At 45.4% G+C, this 14,834-nt stretch overlaps 1 protein-coding gene across 2 annotated transcripts in view; it reads right to left on the bottom strand.

Moving 5' to 3' along the window:
- Window positions 1-14,834, bottom strand: part of IFT140 (intraflagellar transport 140) — a 95,016-nt gene that overhangs the window by 761 nt on the left and 79,421 nt on the right. For both annotated transcript variants that reach the window (XM_085075262.1, XM_085075261.1), the window contains 11 exons: window positions 8,078-8,255; window positions 5,681-5,871; window positions 4,518-4,613; window positions 4,034-4,166; window positions 3,801-3,944; window positions 3,264-3,392; window positions 2,876-3,058; window positions 1,985-2,191; window positions 1,610-1,822; window positions 1,364-1,530; window positions 255-396 (listed from right to left, as the gene is read on the bottom strand). In XM_085075262.1, the coding sequence (XP_084931388.1) occupies window positions 255-396; window positions 1,364-1,530; window positions 1,610-1,822; window positions 1,985-2,191; window positions 2,876-3,058; window positions 3,264-3,392; window positions 3,801-3,944; window positions 4,034-4,166; window positions 4,518-4,613; window positions 5,681-5,871; window positions 8,078-8,255 (1,783 nt within the window). The remainder of the gene's footprint in view (window positions 1-254; window positions 397-1,363; window positions 1,531-1,609; window positions 1,823-1,984; window positions 2,192-2,875; window positions 3,059-3,263; window positions 3,393-3,800; window positions 3,945-4,033; window positions 4,167-4,517; window positions 4,614-5,680; window positions 5,872-8,077; window positions 8,256-14,834) is intronic.

The following is a 14,834-nucleotide window of genomic DNA, read 5'->3' on the forward strand; positions in this document are numbered from 1 at the left end:
TCTGTTCTCATTGAATCAGTGGGAATGGTTAAGAATACAACCACCATTTATGCTCTGTGTCCTGTGAGCTTTTTCTTTCTCTTCTCATCCCACAGAATGAAAAATATGCATATAGTTCCTGAGCTGTGCCTCGCTGTGCTGCACAGTTAGGCTCTGACTATGGTATGTCTTCCTGTGTGGGAGCCACACTCCACCAAGCTGCACAGGTGTGCAATATGGATTTTGTAGACTGGAGGAATTAAGACTTCACTTACTGTATGGAATTCCTCCACTTGTGCATAATGCTGAACCAAAAATCCCAGGACATCGCCATGCCGGATGGCATCATCAAAGTCCTGTTCAGCCAGGAGCAGTTCACACTGCCTGACTGCTTCTTCAGTGTCTTCAGGGTAAACTCTAGGAAAGGGCAAAAGTGAACTGTCACAGCCCAGGGAGAGCATTCAGCTTGTCTGTCAGACCAAGGACAGGGAAGTTTTTACTGCATTAGGTTTCATGACAGAAGCCCAAACAAGACCCAGAAACCCCACCTTGTCCTGGGGCTGATTCCCCAGCATGGGCAGCAGGGGAGGGGGGGATTCTGTCCCTCTGCCGTGCTCAGGTGAGACCTCACCTGACAAGCTGCCTCCAGCCCTGGGGTCTCAGCACAGGCAGGACATGTAGCTACTGGAGCGAGTCAAGGAGGCCACGGAGATGCTCCAAGGGCTGGAGCCCCTCTGCTCTGGAGACAGGCTGGGGGAGCTGAGGGTATTCAGCCTGGAGAGAAGGCTCTCAGGGGAACTTAGAGGCTTTTCCAGTGCCTAAAGGGGCTCCAAGAGCTGCAGAAGGACTTGGGACAAGGGTCTGGAGGGACAGGACAAGGGGGAATGGCTTCCCACTGCCAGAGGGCAGGGTTAGATGGGATATTGGGAAGGAATTGCTCCCTGTGAGGGTGGTGAGGCCCTGGCACAGGTTACCCAGAGAAGCTGTGGCTGCCCGATTCCTGGAAATGTTCAAGGCCAGCTTGGACAGGGCTTGGAGCAACCTGGGATAGTGGAAGGTGTCCCTGCCTATGGCAGGGGGTGAAGCTGGGTGAGCTTTAATGTCCCTTCCCACCCAAACCAGTCTGTGATTCTATGATTTTATGATAATCACCTTTCTAGCTACACCTCCCTTGGTCTATACACTTCTCTTTCACGTTACCTTTCCATCTTTAATGCAATAGCACTTTTAAAAATCACATTATGGTTTCCCTGCTAGAAAAATGTACCAGCAGCTGTTTTTTTCAGCAAGCTGCAAATTATTTGTTAAAGTGTAAGTACTGTTATAACTGCTTTTCTGGTATGATATTACTGTCACTTTCTGTGCTCTTCATGCTGCAGCTCACCTCTGAGCATGGATGAACCGCTTCATCAGACTCATCCTGCTCTGCAGATGGCCAAGTTTGCTTTCCTGTTCCACAGGGCTTCTGGCCTTTGCTTTGGAAAGGCATCTGTATGCTTCTGTCAGTGCTCTGTGGGCTTTTTCATAGTTCTGATACTCATCAATTTCTACCTGCAAGAGGAGAAATGAGATGGTCTTGCTCCAGAGCCAATAAACCAAACACCTTCAGCAGTCACGTGAAGGGCATTACCTGAGCACATGCATCATAGAAACCTGCCAGGAGGTCAAGGGCCCCTCCTTTGGTGTAGAAGCTGATGATATTCGCAATAATCTTTGCATCCTTACGCCAATCCAGTGACTGCAGATAGTTGGCTGCCATGATATAAATCTCTCTCTGTCTGGAAACTCCCGCAAAGAAGATAATTTTCTCAGTATCTCCAGATTTCAGCAATGCCCTCATAGCCTGACAAGGGAAAGAGAGGCACAAGGGGGGAGGGGGAAAATATTGTGAATGCAAAAATACCATCAAAATGGTTCAGAAGTTTCATCTGGGTAGTTACTGTACGAAGTCTGCTTTGAGGTACACTTTTCAGAACACCCTTGTTTAGAGGCTATCCAGGCTGACCTTTAACTTATTTCCTGCTTGTGTGTATTTCTTGGTCGCCATGTGGTAGTTGCCTTGTCTCATACAGCAATCAGCAATTTGCTCCAGCAGCTCCCTCCGAGACTCCTCGGAGATATCCTGGGATTCTTTGGAGACTGTCATCTTCTCGGCCAGCTCCTCAGTGATGGTCAGGTTCTGCTCCAGGCAGAGCTGCAGAGCTTCATGGTACTAATGGGAGCAAGAGAGCAATGAGATGTTGCAAACACCATTGTGATACCTCACACTTTTTGTGGTGTAACCTACAGAAATCAGCTATACACACAAGCACCTGAGGATGCTGGTACACAGGGGTGTAGTTACATGTGTCAACATCAGCCCCTGTTCAGGCACACATTGTCCTATTTTGTTTGCTAAGAACGTGTTTGTTCTTCCGTGACAGCATTATTCTCACACAACTGTGCCACTAAAGATTCAGCCATTTTGACTCTGAACATGAGATTTTCAGAGACATACAAGTCAGACTTGTTATGCATGATTGATGGTAAAGTTTTGAGCACATACAAATAAACTGAAACTTTAAAAATATTTTGGTACTTTCCATAGAGGAACAAATTCTGAGTAGGCTATACAGAAGCTTTTAGTCCAGGAAAGGGCTACTGTACCCTTGCAAAACATGGAAGAAAGCCAGCCGTAGGAGCTTGTTAAAGAGGAGTAAGCACAAGACTGGTCTGGTACCCAGCATTTTGGCAAGGCTGAGCTGCCAGTGCCACTGAATCAGTGGCTTAAGAGGAATCTTGAAACTTTACAAGTGTCTCTTGTATCTGTTTACCTGCACAGATGAATGGCTGTGTGCAGGTACATACCTCTTGTGCTCCTCCACCTGTGCATGGGGGATCAGAGGACTCAGCTCACCTTCTTGGCTGTGAGCAGCAGCTCCATTGCCTTCTCATACTGAGCATGTTCGATGAAGAACTTGGAGCAGCGGGTTAGCAGAGCTGGGTCAGACTTCTCATCCAGATCCTCAGCAATGAGCTGCAGGGCCCCAAACTGCTGTGTGGCAAAGGCCAGCTCCAGGGCTTTGGAGAAATGTCCTGCCTGCAAAATTAGGAATAAGGCTTCAAAGACTGAAATGAGCACTACAGAGACAGTTCACAGGGTACCCTGGAGTGGTTTAATAAAGCATTAGCCACCATGAAGAAATTACTAATAAACAGGACATAGTAAGAATCACAGCTGATCTAACATTCCTGTAGGAACTGCTTCAGTGTAAAGCGCAGGAGTTTCTACTAAAGACATTTACCTTGTGGTATAATGTAACAGCTCTGTCCATTTGATCCCCCTTTTCCTCATAATAGCAGGCTGCTTCTATCATGTCTTCTGGTGAACTCAGGAGAGCCAGGTTCATCAGTTGATCATCTAAATTATTCACCTGTTCAAAAGCAAAGATTTGGCTCTGGGTCTGCAGACAAAATTTCATTAATTCCAACTTCTGGCAAGCCTGTGGCTTTATACTGTCACATGGTATTAAACTATCACCCCCTTCTGTCTAAAACCTGTAGAACCCAAGTGACTTTCCACCTCAATTTGATTATTTCTTTCAGGGAGTTTGTGATGATCTGCTCAAGAAAAATACTGTTCCAAACCACCAAGGCTTTATTGATCCACCTTTGGTAGAAGACATCAGCAGAAACCAGAAGCAGCTTCATCATGGGCTGTCCATGAACAGGCAGTGTCTTATGGGAGAGAATGGGCACGAACGCCTTGTACCCACCTGCACTGTGTGCTGCAAAGGGCAGAACCCTGTGCTGGTGTGGGCACACTGCGCCTCTCTGCATACCTTGCACAAGCGGATGGCGTTGTTGAACGCCTGGGCCCGGCTGTAGAAGTGCACAGCCTGCTTGATGTCCTCCTGGCTCTCATACTGGCGTGCCAGGTGATAGGAGGCTGCCCCGTTCCCTGTTTCATTTGCTATTTCAGCAGCCTGCAGAGGGAATTGTACAGCTTTACTTCATGCCCATGCTCCTCCCAGGAATGAGAACTCAGGAAGCAGATGGAAGCAGGCTGCCTTACCTTCTGAATGTTGCCTTGAAAGCAGTGAACACGGACTAGAGAAAAATAATCCTGAGCCAGTGTATAGTATTTTAGTGCGGATTCCATGTCTGACTGGCTCTCCAAGTACTGTGCCCACCACTTCCACAGGCTCCTGGAAAAGCAACATCATATTAACAGCAGCAACAAAAGCTGCCAGAGGCTGTTTTTCACTCCTAGAAAGCTTGAACTAAAGACTGAACATGTTTTTTAGAACACATACTTTACGCCAAACCAAGTGTGACACTCCCAAGGTCTGCAGTATACAAGCGGTCAGCCTGGATAACCAATGTGGCAGTTCTTGAGCAAGTGCAACATAAACCTGAAAAGCTGTGGGAGGGTCACAGTGGATAAGGCAGGCGTTGAATGGGACTGAAAGGATTCGCACTCCTTCGTCCTCGCTCTCATCACAAGTTGTATTTCAGACCTGACAGCCCCATGTAGAAGGAACAAGCATTGCACTGACCTGTCTTTCATCTTGTTGACATAGTTCTCCAGGGCTTGTAAGTCTTCAGAGAGCATTCGAGGTGCCTCAAACCTGTGTGTGTCTGACTTCTCATAGCTGTAGAGAAGAATATATTTGATGTGAAATGACAGCCTCCTTAGTAGCTCACTTTCTGTGAGACTAATATCTAGTATCTAGAGACTAATATTTCTGTGAGACTAATATCTAGAGACTAATATTAGACAAGACTAATATCCATTTAGTCTTGTTGGCCATTCATCAACTGACAACACTGGCAACAACTACTTTAGTTCTGTAAGTTCACTGTTGCAGTATACCAGCACCATCAAAAATTGAAAGTTCAATAGTACTGCCAGGCACCTGGAATGAGGAAGTGTGATTTTGACAGTACAGAAAATACTTTAAAAGTGCCAGTGATGGCCCAAAGAAGTATTCCAGAAAGTTCCCCAAGAATCAAGCACAGCTGGCTGAACAGGTCATAAAAGCCCCAGGCTCCACATTGTGCCACCCACAGCAACATTTGCCTCTGCCACTGCTGGGGGTCCTGCTCTACCCCAGCACCCATCTCTCCTCACCCCATTGCCCACCATGGCCATCAGTGGGTCTGCCTGAGCACAGCAGAGCTCTGCTTTGATTCTGAATAGAACTGACCTTCTTGGATAATGATGATGATGATGGGAACTTTCATATTGGAAAACTCATATAAAAACAAGATCTCAAACAAGAAATACAGGACATCAAAAATAACTTCCCATGGGACTTGGCAGTCACAGGAGAGGATCAGACACCAGAAGCAACCAAGTCAAACTAAGTTCTGCTCCAGCAGCTGTGTCTGGGACTCTCGGGAAAAGCAAATAAATGTTTTTGTCGTGGAAAAGGAAGGAAAAGATGGCAGTGATCTTCCAGAGACAAACACAGGATTGGATATGAGTGGGGTTTAGCTACTGGCCCTGACAGACTCTTGACCTTTTTGACACTATACATTATTTGCATGATAGGGTGCTGGAAGATTTCACTGGGAATGCTTTCACTCTGGGAGAGAGAAGGCACCAGAAACAGGAAAAGAATTAATTTTTACTGGTCATCATCAGACATCCTCCTTCACCCATCTCCACGGGAGAACAAGGCTCCCAGTCCCCTAGGTACCCCCAGCTGGTGCTTACTGGGTGAGTGCGAGGCTCTGCTGCCTGGTTGCTTCCAGGTGCTTCGCGTAGTTGTAGTGGGTGGTGCGCAGGTGAACCCGGTCATGAGCCTCGGCCGTTTCAATGGCTTTCTGCCACTGGTTGGAGGCCTGGTAGAGCTCGTTCAGGAGGTCATACCGTTTGGAAGCCTTGTATAACCGCTCTGCATCCTCCTGGAAGAGGAACACCCAAAATCCCTGTCAGCCCCGACTGCACTTCATGTCAGTCACACCAGGTACTGCACCTTGGAGAAATTTATTAGTGCAGGGTATTGCAATGCAATTAAAGCAACAACCATCCAGGCAGGGGGTTTAATCAACTAAATATATGTAGCCTGGAATAGCATGTTATTGGGAAACAGGATGTTTATGTAAAAATAAGGAAAGCACTCAGATCCTGATGTTTATTGTACAGAATTGACTGGGAGCGAGGTGGGTGACATGACCAAGTCATCAATGGTCAAATGCTGTCATCAGGAGTGTGAATCACCAAAAACAGAGACATGCTTTGGTGGTGGTACAGCTACTGACCACACTGTCCACCCAGGAGTGAGGCTTAGGAGAAGGTCCTGACACTCAGGGTTTGGGAATTAACGTGCTGCAAGCCAGGTAACACCTGTGACCTCCCAGGAGGTCTCAGAGGCAGCAATGCTGTTTATGGATAACTGAGCTCCATTCCTGGGAAAAAATGCTATTAATTTATTACAGAATTAGAACAGGAGGGTTATGCTGATGCTGACACAAGTGTGAGCAAATTTGGAACTATTATTTTTATGCTCTGAGAGGTACTAACTCCTGTGGAAGGAGCATTTTCCTGCTCCACCCAACCGCTGTCCAGCTGAACACTATATTTAGTAAATTGAGATTATCTGTCCAAGACAGAAAAATAGTTTCTGTGTCCTATTGTTTCAAATTAAAAAAAGCATAGAAAGTGGAAAAGGAAGATGGCTGCCCTAGGATTCTGTACAAGATGGAAAAAAGCAGAACTCCATTTGTTTTGCTGTAGTTCCTTTCCACCTCTCCAAACAGATCTAAATATCCAAGAGAAGAAGCACTGACACTTTTCAGCCTCATGCCTTTCTCTGCTAGGAAGCCTTTACAAACATTTAGCTTAAATTTTCCTTTCTTCCTTGCCTTTAACTTAGAATAGTTACTCTCTATCCCTCTGTCTCTCTCTTCCATACTCATCAAATAACTGTAGATTGCTAAATATCTTTTCAGGCCAAATTCTAATTATTTGGCCATTTTCAAGATTTCTGTGTCTGTGAAGTCCTTCCAAGAGCTGAGCAATTTGCACTGATTTTCTCTGAACTTTTTCCAGTTCATCAACTTTTTTTTTTTTTCATGGTAATGAGCTACTTAAATAGCGGAAGTCGTCATTCCAGCTGTAGCTGCCCTGAATACACAGAAAGGAGTTACCAAATACAAGCACCAGGATGTACCGTCTCCTTAAACACAGCCCCAAACCGATTTTTGCTGTCATAGCATCTTGCTATTTTTTATCTAATTCAATTTTTCCTGTAGACTGTGGGTTATTTCATAAATTCTTTCCCAGTTTTTCCCTCTGACAGATCAATGCCTGGATCTTACAGTCCCCAAACTAAAACTTTCTGGGTTTCTTATAGATCATTGATGAAGACATTAAATGAGTGGAATAGTCACCCTTCTAACTAGCACCAGTCAATTTTCAATCCACATGACAATGCTGACCTTAAAACTAGCTTAGATCTCAGTTCTACTGGCAATCAAGGGGAATGAAGTCAGACATAGACACAAGGTCCACTTTGGGGGTGTATCTGCTGCCAGATTGGGTTCCAGATGGAGGAATGAGAGACAGCTGTTCCATAAATGAACTCGGGGGAACAGCCAGACCTCGTCCTCTGGCTGAGCTGGATCCAGCCAAGCTCCCGTTCACACAATGGGAGAAGCTGGGATAGAAATCTGTGTGATCAGGCATCGCTGGGACAGCACAGGTAGCGAATGTGACTGACGAGAGCTCTCCAGCCCCACAGGAAAGGTCTATTTTGCCTAAACTCTGCCAACAACCTCAGGTCAGCCCTCACTCTGTGGCAGCACACAGCTCTAGCCTTTCACTCTAGAAACAAATCACGTCAAAATGGAATTTTTGTTTGCCATATCAGACCTTAAAACATGTTTGTTGGAACATTTTGACTATAGTAAAATAAAACCTTTTTTAATCCAGTGAAACCTAGAATGATTAAGCTTTGAAGAGTCTTATGCCCCAAGAAAGCAGGTTTTTGTTAAATGTTTCACACATAAGCTGTCTTTAGAAGATGTTTCCTTCAATCAGCAATTTCTTTCACTCAGTAATTTTTCACAGTCTGATATCAACCCTTCACAGCTTGGCTGTGGGATTTACCAGCATGCCCAGCTGGATGGCCAGCACAGCCACTCTGGCCTCCTGCTCCGGCTCTTGTTCAGCCTCCCGCAGTGCCTTGGCTCCTCTTGCATGACCCATGTGCCCCAGGCAAATTTTGGCAACATCGAGCCTCTGAGTCTTCACGCACATGCGAGCCATGTTCTCCCAGACCACCTCACTGCAGGAAACAGGAAAGAAAAGGAGAGCTGTTATAGTGTCACCTGGAAGGCATGTGAGGTGTGAGTACGGAGAGTGTGAGAGGGGAAACCATCGGTACTTTGTGAATGGGGTGAGTGTAACAGAGACTCCAGTTGCTGTGTGAAGATTGAAGATGAACAGAAGCAGGCTCACACACAAAGGTCAGATCTTGAGCTAAATTAACCAATCTTAAGGAAATATTGTGGGATTTGATTTACATCAATGTCTAAACAACAGCAGTTACACCTCTGCTCTGGAGAGAGCAGAGAGGCTGAGAGAGCTAGGGGTGTTCAGCCTGGAGAACAGAAAGCTCTGAGGAGAATTTAAGAGCCCGTTCCAGTACCTAAACGGGCTCCAGTACCTAAAGGGGCTCCTGGAGAAGGACTTAGGACAAGGACCTGCAGTGACAGGACAAGGAGGAATGGCTTTAAATTGAAAAAAGGGAGATTTAGATTGGGTAATAGGAAGAAATTCTTCCCTGTGAGGTTGGTGAGGCCCTGGCACAGGTTGCCAAGAGAAGCTGTGGCTGCCCCATTCTTGCAAGTGTCCAAGGCCAGGCTGGATGGGGCTTGGAGCAATGTGGAATAGTGGAAGGTGTCCCTGCTCATAGCAGGGGTGGGTAGAACTAGATGGTTTTTAAGATCCCTTCCAACTCAAACCAGTCTGAGATTCCATGTTCGCATGTATATAAACATTTATCACTGCAGTTCCTGCTGTAGCTGCAACATACAGACAGTCATAATACTTCCACACTGATGTTCAGAAATCAAAATTATGAGAAAAGTCTTAACCTCACACTGGAAATCTTCTGCTCCAGTCTGGAGTAGTTTAAACATTGAATAGCTATTGGGAGCCCAACTGCTGTACTCAGTAACAGGGAATGATGTGCGGGAAACAAACTACAGAAAACCATGTTCTAATTTAAAACTTGCATAAAACTGACAAAAAGAAAAGCTTTGTGATGCTCCGAATGAGAACTCCTCAGGGCTATGAGCTCACAGTTAACACTTCAAAGGCAAGGCAAGGCAGGACGGGCTGAGGACCATGCTCCTGGCTGGAATGGCAGGCAGAATTGCTCAGCAGGACTACAACACAACTGACCATCACAGAGTGGGACAAGCAAAGATTTTCACAGATTCTATTCACATTTGAGGCTCTTCAGAATTTCATGCAATATGTTTGACTAATAAAAACCATGAGCATTCAAAATAAGGTTTTTTCCCAGCGTCAGCCTCAGCAGAGGTACAGTCTGTGCAGCTGTCAGGCATCACCACAGCACAAAGTAAAGATCTAAATTATAAAAGCAGGAAAAAACAAAGAAAATAATATAATAGAATGACACTTCAAGTCCTGCCACCAAATTCCCTTCCAGTTTTCCTATGATTAAAATGTTTTTCTGTTTCCAGTGGCTGTGGGAAAGCCCTGCACAAACAGGGGAAAGTGACTAACCGGGAAGCAGTGGAACAGGTGAACCACGACATGCTCTCCAACACATACACTAAAGAAAGGCAAAAGAAAAATTCTTTGCGTAATTTACTTTAGAATTAGAGCATCCTTTACTTGCAGTGTAACCCATATAAAGGTTTCAGGTAGTAATCGACATAAATAAGTGACACAGACTTCACTGAGGACAAACGGTATAGAGATAATAAAAAAGGAACAGAAGTGATATATCAGGGACAAATTTCAGAACGATCAAAATTGTTTCTGGTTTAGAAAAGCAAAAATGCATGTCTGAGTGCTGCCTTTCTTAGAACTGAGTTGTGTTGAAACACAGTTTCCCCATGCTCTTCTCCCATATGTCCAAGCTCCCCATCTGAGGAGCCAAAAGGAACACTGAAATAAAGCATGATAATTTCAGACCTGGAAGGCCCTGATAGAAACCAGTGCTAGATCCTTCTGTGCATCACCACTCAATACAGAAATGCTGCCTTGTGTCAGCAGATGAATTTCCTAATTTCTGAAAAGTTGAAGCTGGTTTCTCTTTTATGCCAGACACTACCTGTATCTGGAATTGGGAAAAGTGGGGAAAAGACCTTTAAAGAACATTGACATGATTAACATGGTGTTAGTTATGTTCGCCTGGCTTTGACCAACACAGCCAGTGAGTTCTGTCCTCAAGAAAAGCTGCTCAGAGCTGTGCCTGGGCATGGCTGTGCTTAGCACATGAGAAGTACATTTTCGAAGCTCTGCAGTGTGCCAGAAGAAGCTGACAACAGCCAGTTGTCTCTGAGTGAAGGAACACATGTCTGTGCTGGGCTTTGTCAAGCTGACTAAAAGTAAGTTTCTGAAAGGAAATCAAAGTCTTCATTTTTCAGAGCTCTGACAGCTCTCAAGTCCCTCCGTACAGGAAGATGAGAGTTCATGGGCTCAAACGGGCAAGCGGATGAGAATTCTTATTTAGACTACAGGGAGTGAAAACTTTTGAGAGGAAACAGACTATACTGTGTATTTTAAAGTACAAAGTTAAAAGATAACAGTGTGCAGAGAGTCACAGCAGGACTTAAGGAGATGGTGCTCATCATCTCTCAGCTGCATTATGCTTTCCCGGATGGCAACAGCTCCTGCCAATGTCAAAATTCAGCAGGAACTGCTGCCCCTAGGACTCCTCTTTGGGAGCTCTTGCCCTCCACACTCCTGCCTGTGGGCCACCTGGTCACCCAGCTACCTCTGCCCTGAGGAGCTGAAGCTCTGCCATCCCACCTCTTTCTCCTCCACTCCAAACTGTTTGCTAAATGAACTGGAGAGGCTATGGCCGTTGGTATGCTGGAGGCAGCAACAAACTCAGAGGGAAAAACATCTGCAGTCAATGTGCTCTGCAGTCGGTTTTATTCTTGCAAGCACTGACTTCAGCCACCCCAGGTGAGCAGGGGGTGAGCACACCAGGCTCAAAATGCACCAAAGACACTGAATTTGGGAGTGTTCACAGCAGAGCACACCTTGCATGGACTCACCCAGCACAGAGACCACAGCAAGAGAGAAGAGGGACACCAAAGAAAGGTGTCCCTGCCCAAGGCAGAGGTTTGGTACTAGATGGTCCTTAAGGTTCCTTCCAACCCAAACCATTCCATGATTCTAAGATTCTGAGAGACATGATCAGAGCAGCTCACCAGCACAAGAACCCATGGCATATGAAACCACTGACTCTCTCTGGCCATCCCTTCTCCTGCTTCTGCCCTGCAGAAGCACCTGAAGGAGTATTTCACCTAAGAAACCTGGCCTTGCTCTGTCCAGAGGAGCTCCCATACCCTACTGGGTTTGGTTAGTGGCTGCACATGGCAAAGCAACAGCCATGGTCCCCATGGAGCTGCAGCTGAGGCTGGTTCTCTCCAGTAGACACATCTTTCACAAGAGGGACAGTGCTCCGATAAGGTACATGGAGAGGAAAGGGAAGGGAATGGGATGGGAGGGGAGCATGCACAATGCACTTCCATGTCTCTCTGTGTTTCAAGACTAGCCTCAGCCATGAGATTCACAACTTGCCTGGCAGGCACACACCTCCAGCACCAGGGCAAGTTTTGCTGCCCCTCAGAAATGTAGGCAGATGGATGTTGGTCTGGTGAAGGAACAGGAAACAGGAGGTGCAGAACAGGTTCACTTAAATCCCAGGAAAAACCACAGTTATCTCCCAACAGCTGCTAGTGTAGTAAGAAAGATGGATCTGTTCATGCATCCCTAAAAGGCAGCAACTCTTCTTTCCAGGCTTGGCCCTGCTGTCCATATCAAATGCCAAGTTTTTTCCCTGCCCCCAACTCTGGCTCTGGGAATTTCCTGTTCTTCCCCTCCTCCTGCTTTCATCTCCCCCTGGAAAGCTTCTCACATCTGTACTTCATCAGCTGAAGCTGGAAGCTTAATAAAGCCCAGACACAGCAGCAGTGGGAGCAGAGCCATGGGAAGGTATCCCAAGCACTGTGGGAGCCCCGAGCACCCTTCCAGGCACAGGGATACACCATCTGCTGCTGCACCCTGAGCTCCTGAGGCTCCAGGCCACATCCACCATGCCAGGGATTTGGGAAGCAAATGCTGACGCCTCTTGAGTGGCGCATATTTGATGGAAGTTTCCTTGCTTTGTATTTTTTACATCTCTTTTTCTGTGGAACTGTGTTTACAGCATCCACAGTCTGATCTCACAAACCCTTCTGTTCCCATATACTTTTAATTGCCTATTTAGCATGATAGTTTAAAGAAAAAATGGAATATTATTTAGAAGTGCTGGAGATTTATATGTCTGAAGCATCTCACTGAAAACCTTTTCTCCCTCTTTTTAATGGGCTATATTTGGAAAATGAACACTGATCAGGATCAGGGTAAAAAAAAATCTTTTCAATTTGGGCTCCACTTTGTTGAACTGGACCCTGTAATATAAATGTTATATTATATATAACACATTATTATTGCATCCTATAATGTTATATAATAGATAATCACAGAACCACAGAATGGGTTGGGTAGGAAAGGACATTAAAAACCACCTCGTTACAAACCCCTGCCATGGGCGTGCACACCTTCCACTAGACTGGAAAACTCTAAGGACTTGAGAAGATGAGGTGTTTATCTGATGTAGCTAAATTAGATTTGATGCTTTTAAAATGTATTTATGGGATTCTAGTTGTATCTTTCCATGGGACTAAAAGACAACAAGGAATTAAGTAATAGATAAAAAGTTGTAATGGTTCGATGAGACTCTTAACAGTGTTAATGACATTTTATGAGCTGCTCTGCTAAGTCAGACATTTTTCATGTATGATCCAAACACTGAAAGGTGATGAGACTACTCCTAAAAACTCTTCCCTGGCAGAAACAAGTAAAGCATCAACAGCTTTACAGAATGTATCTATAATATCCCACTGAATACATAGCTTTGTTCCAAACTTACCCTCATAAAACCAACACCAAGAGATTGCTCCAAGACACAAACCTCTTGTGCTCCACAGAATGCAGTGAGTGCTGCAAGTGCACATCCTGCTGCCTGTTTGCCAGCAGAGAAGCATTCACTAAGGCCATTTTTTATTAAGGATCAGGATTCCCGTACTGTTAAAATTGGATATTAGGGAAAATCTCTTCATGGTGGTCAGGCATTGGCACTGGAGGGATTTGAAAGCTATGTAGATGTGGCACTTGTGGAACATGGGTCTGTGGCTGGGAGAATGGTTGGACTTGATCTTTTCCTACCTTTATGATTCTATAATTAGAGTAACTTGTTCAGCCTTTGTAAAATATAATTGCTATTTTTTTTAATGTTACATGAGAAAGAAGCTTGGGCCCTGCTAAAATACACACTCAGGCTTCATCAAATCAGAGAAATCAAACGGGGTTGCAGAAGCATGTGTATGACTTTTCCCTAAAGGTAAATCCCTCCTGGCATTGTCTGTATATAAATATCATCTGCCTTGCTGCTGAATCCCTGGCTTATAATAAACACAGAATCATAATAAGAAATAATCCAAGGAGTTTAAAACATGCAAATATGGTCATTGCTGGTAGGAAATTTCTTTGAAGAATGGCAGACACTGGTGCGTTTATACTGAAAGTTCTAAATCTGGAAATGTACAGAAACATGACCAATCACAGGGAAAAAGAGAAACCAAAGATGCTATAGTGCTCTCAAGGGATGTAGATACTCAAAGTACTTAAAGCTTAATTTGATTAAAGATTAAAAATTATCAGAGTACATGGAGGAGGGTTGAGTTCATAGCCAGGTTAGTACATGCAACTCCAGTAGCTGAAAACTAATTATAGGAGCATATCAGCTTTATTGAAATTTTTTCCACTTCTCTCACCAACAAGTCTTGAAAATAAAATGTTGCCTTGCAAAAAATTTCAGAGCAGTTTGTTTCCATGTATTGCATTGGGGCAGTTCTGTCGATTAGGGGCAAAGCCTCTTACCTGGTAAGACAGAGCCGCTATACAATTAAATCAGTTTAATTTTATTGATTACAGGGATGTGAACTCATGTGCCAACCCCTCAAGTGTGGCAGTGCCTGGCAAGGCAGGTCTGTGCCAGGTCTCCTCAGTGCTGACCAGATGTTGTGCCTTCAGTTCACCATGTACAAGGCAATGCTACACTTGTGGGGTATTTGTGCAGCCCAAAGAACTCTGCCAAGCTCAGCTGAGGAAGGACATAATCCCAGGCAGTAACACCCGGCCACAGGGCAGCACCCACCAGAGTCCCTGTCCTTGTCCCTTTCCAGCTGAGGCAGCTGATGGGAACAGCAAACAGTTGTTTGAAGAACAGTCTGGGCAAGACTGCTCTGGAAACAGCCAGGTTCAAGGAGAGTTCGGAATGCCCTCAACAACTCTCTTTAACCTCTCTTTAACAGCATCTGTCTTGCCCTGTGGCAGTCCATTCCATACTGTGCTGTCAGTAGGGACATCCCATCAAGCACATGGCAGCAGAGTTTCCATGGCCGAGGGGGTGAGCAGCCTCCCTCAAGGCTCTGTGGAGCGGCCAGCGCTCCCAGCACGCCAGGACTCGGGCTTGGGCTGTGCCAGCCCAGCACCAGCACCGTGCAGTGACTCTCAACCTCACTCACACCCCAAAACTTGCCCCTCCCTTTGC

This window comes from Lichenostomus cassidix, chromosome 14 (assembly GCF_008360975.1).
Source record: "Lichenostomus cassidix isolate B80296 chromosome 14, HeHo_3.0, whole genome shotgun sequence".
NCBI classification, from domain to species: Eukaryota; Metazoa; Chordata; class Aves; order Passeriformes; family Meliphagidae; genus Lichenostomus; species Lichenostomus cassidix.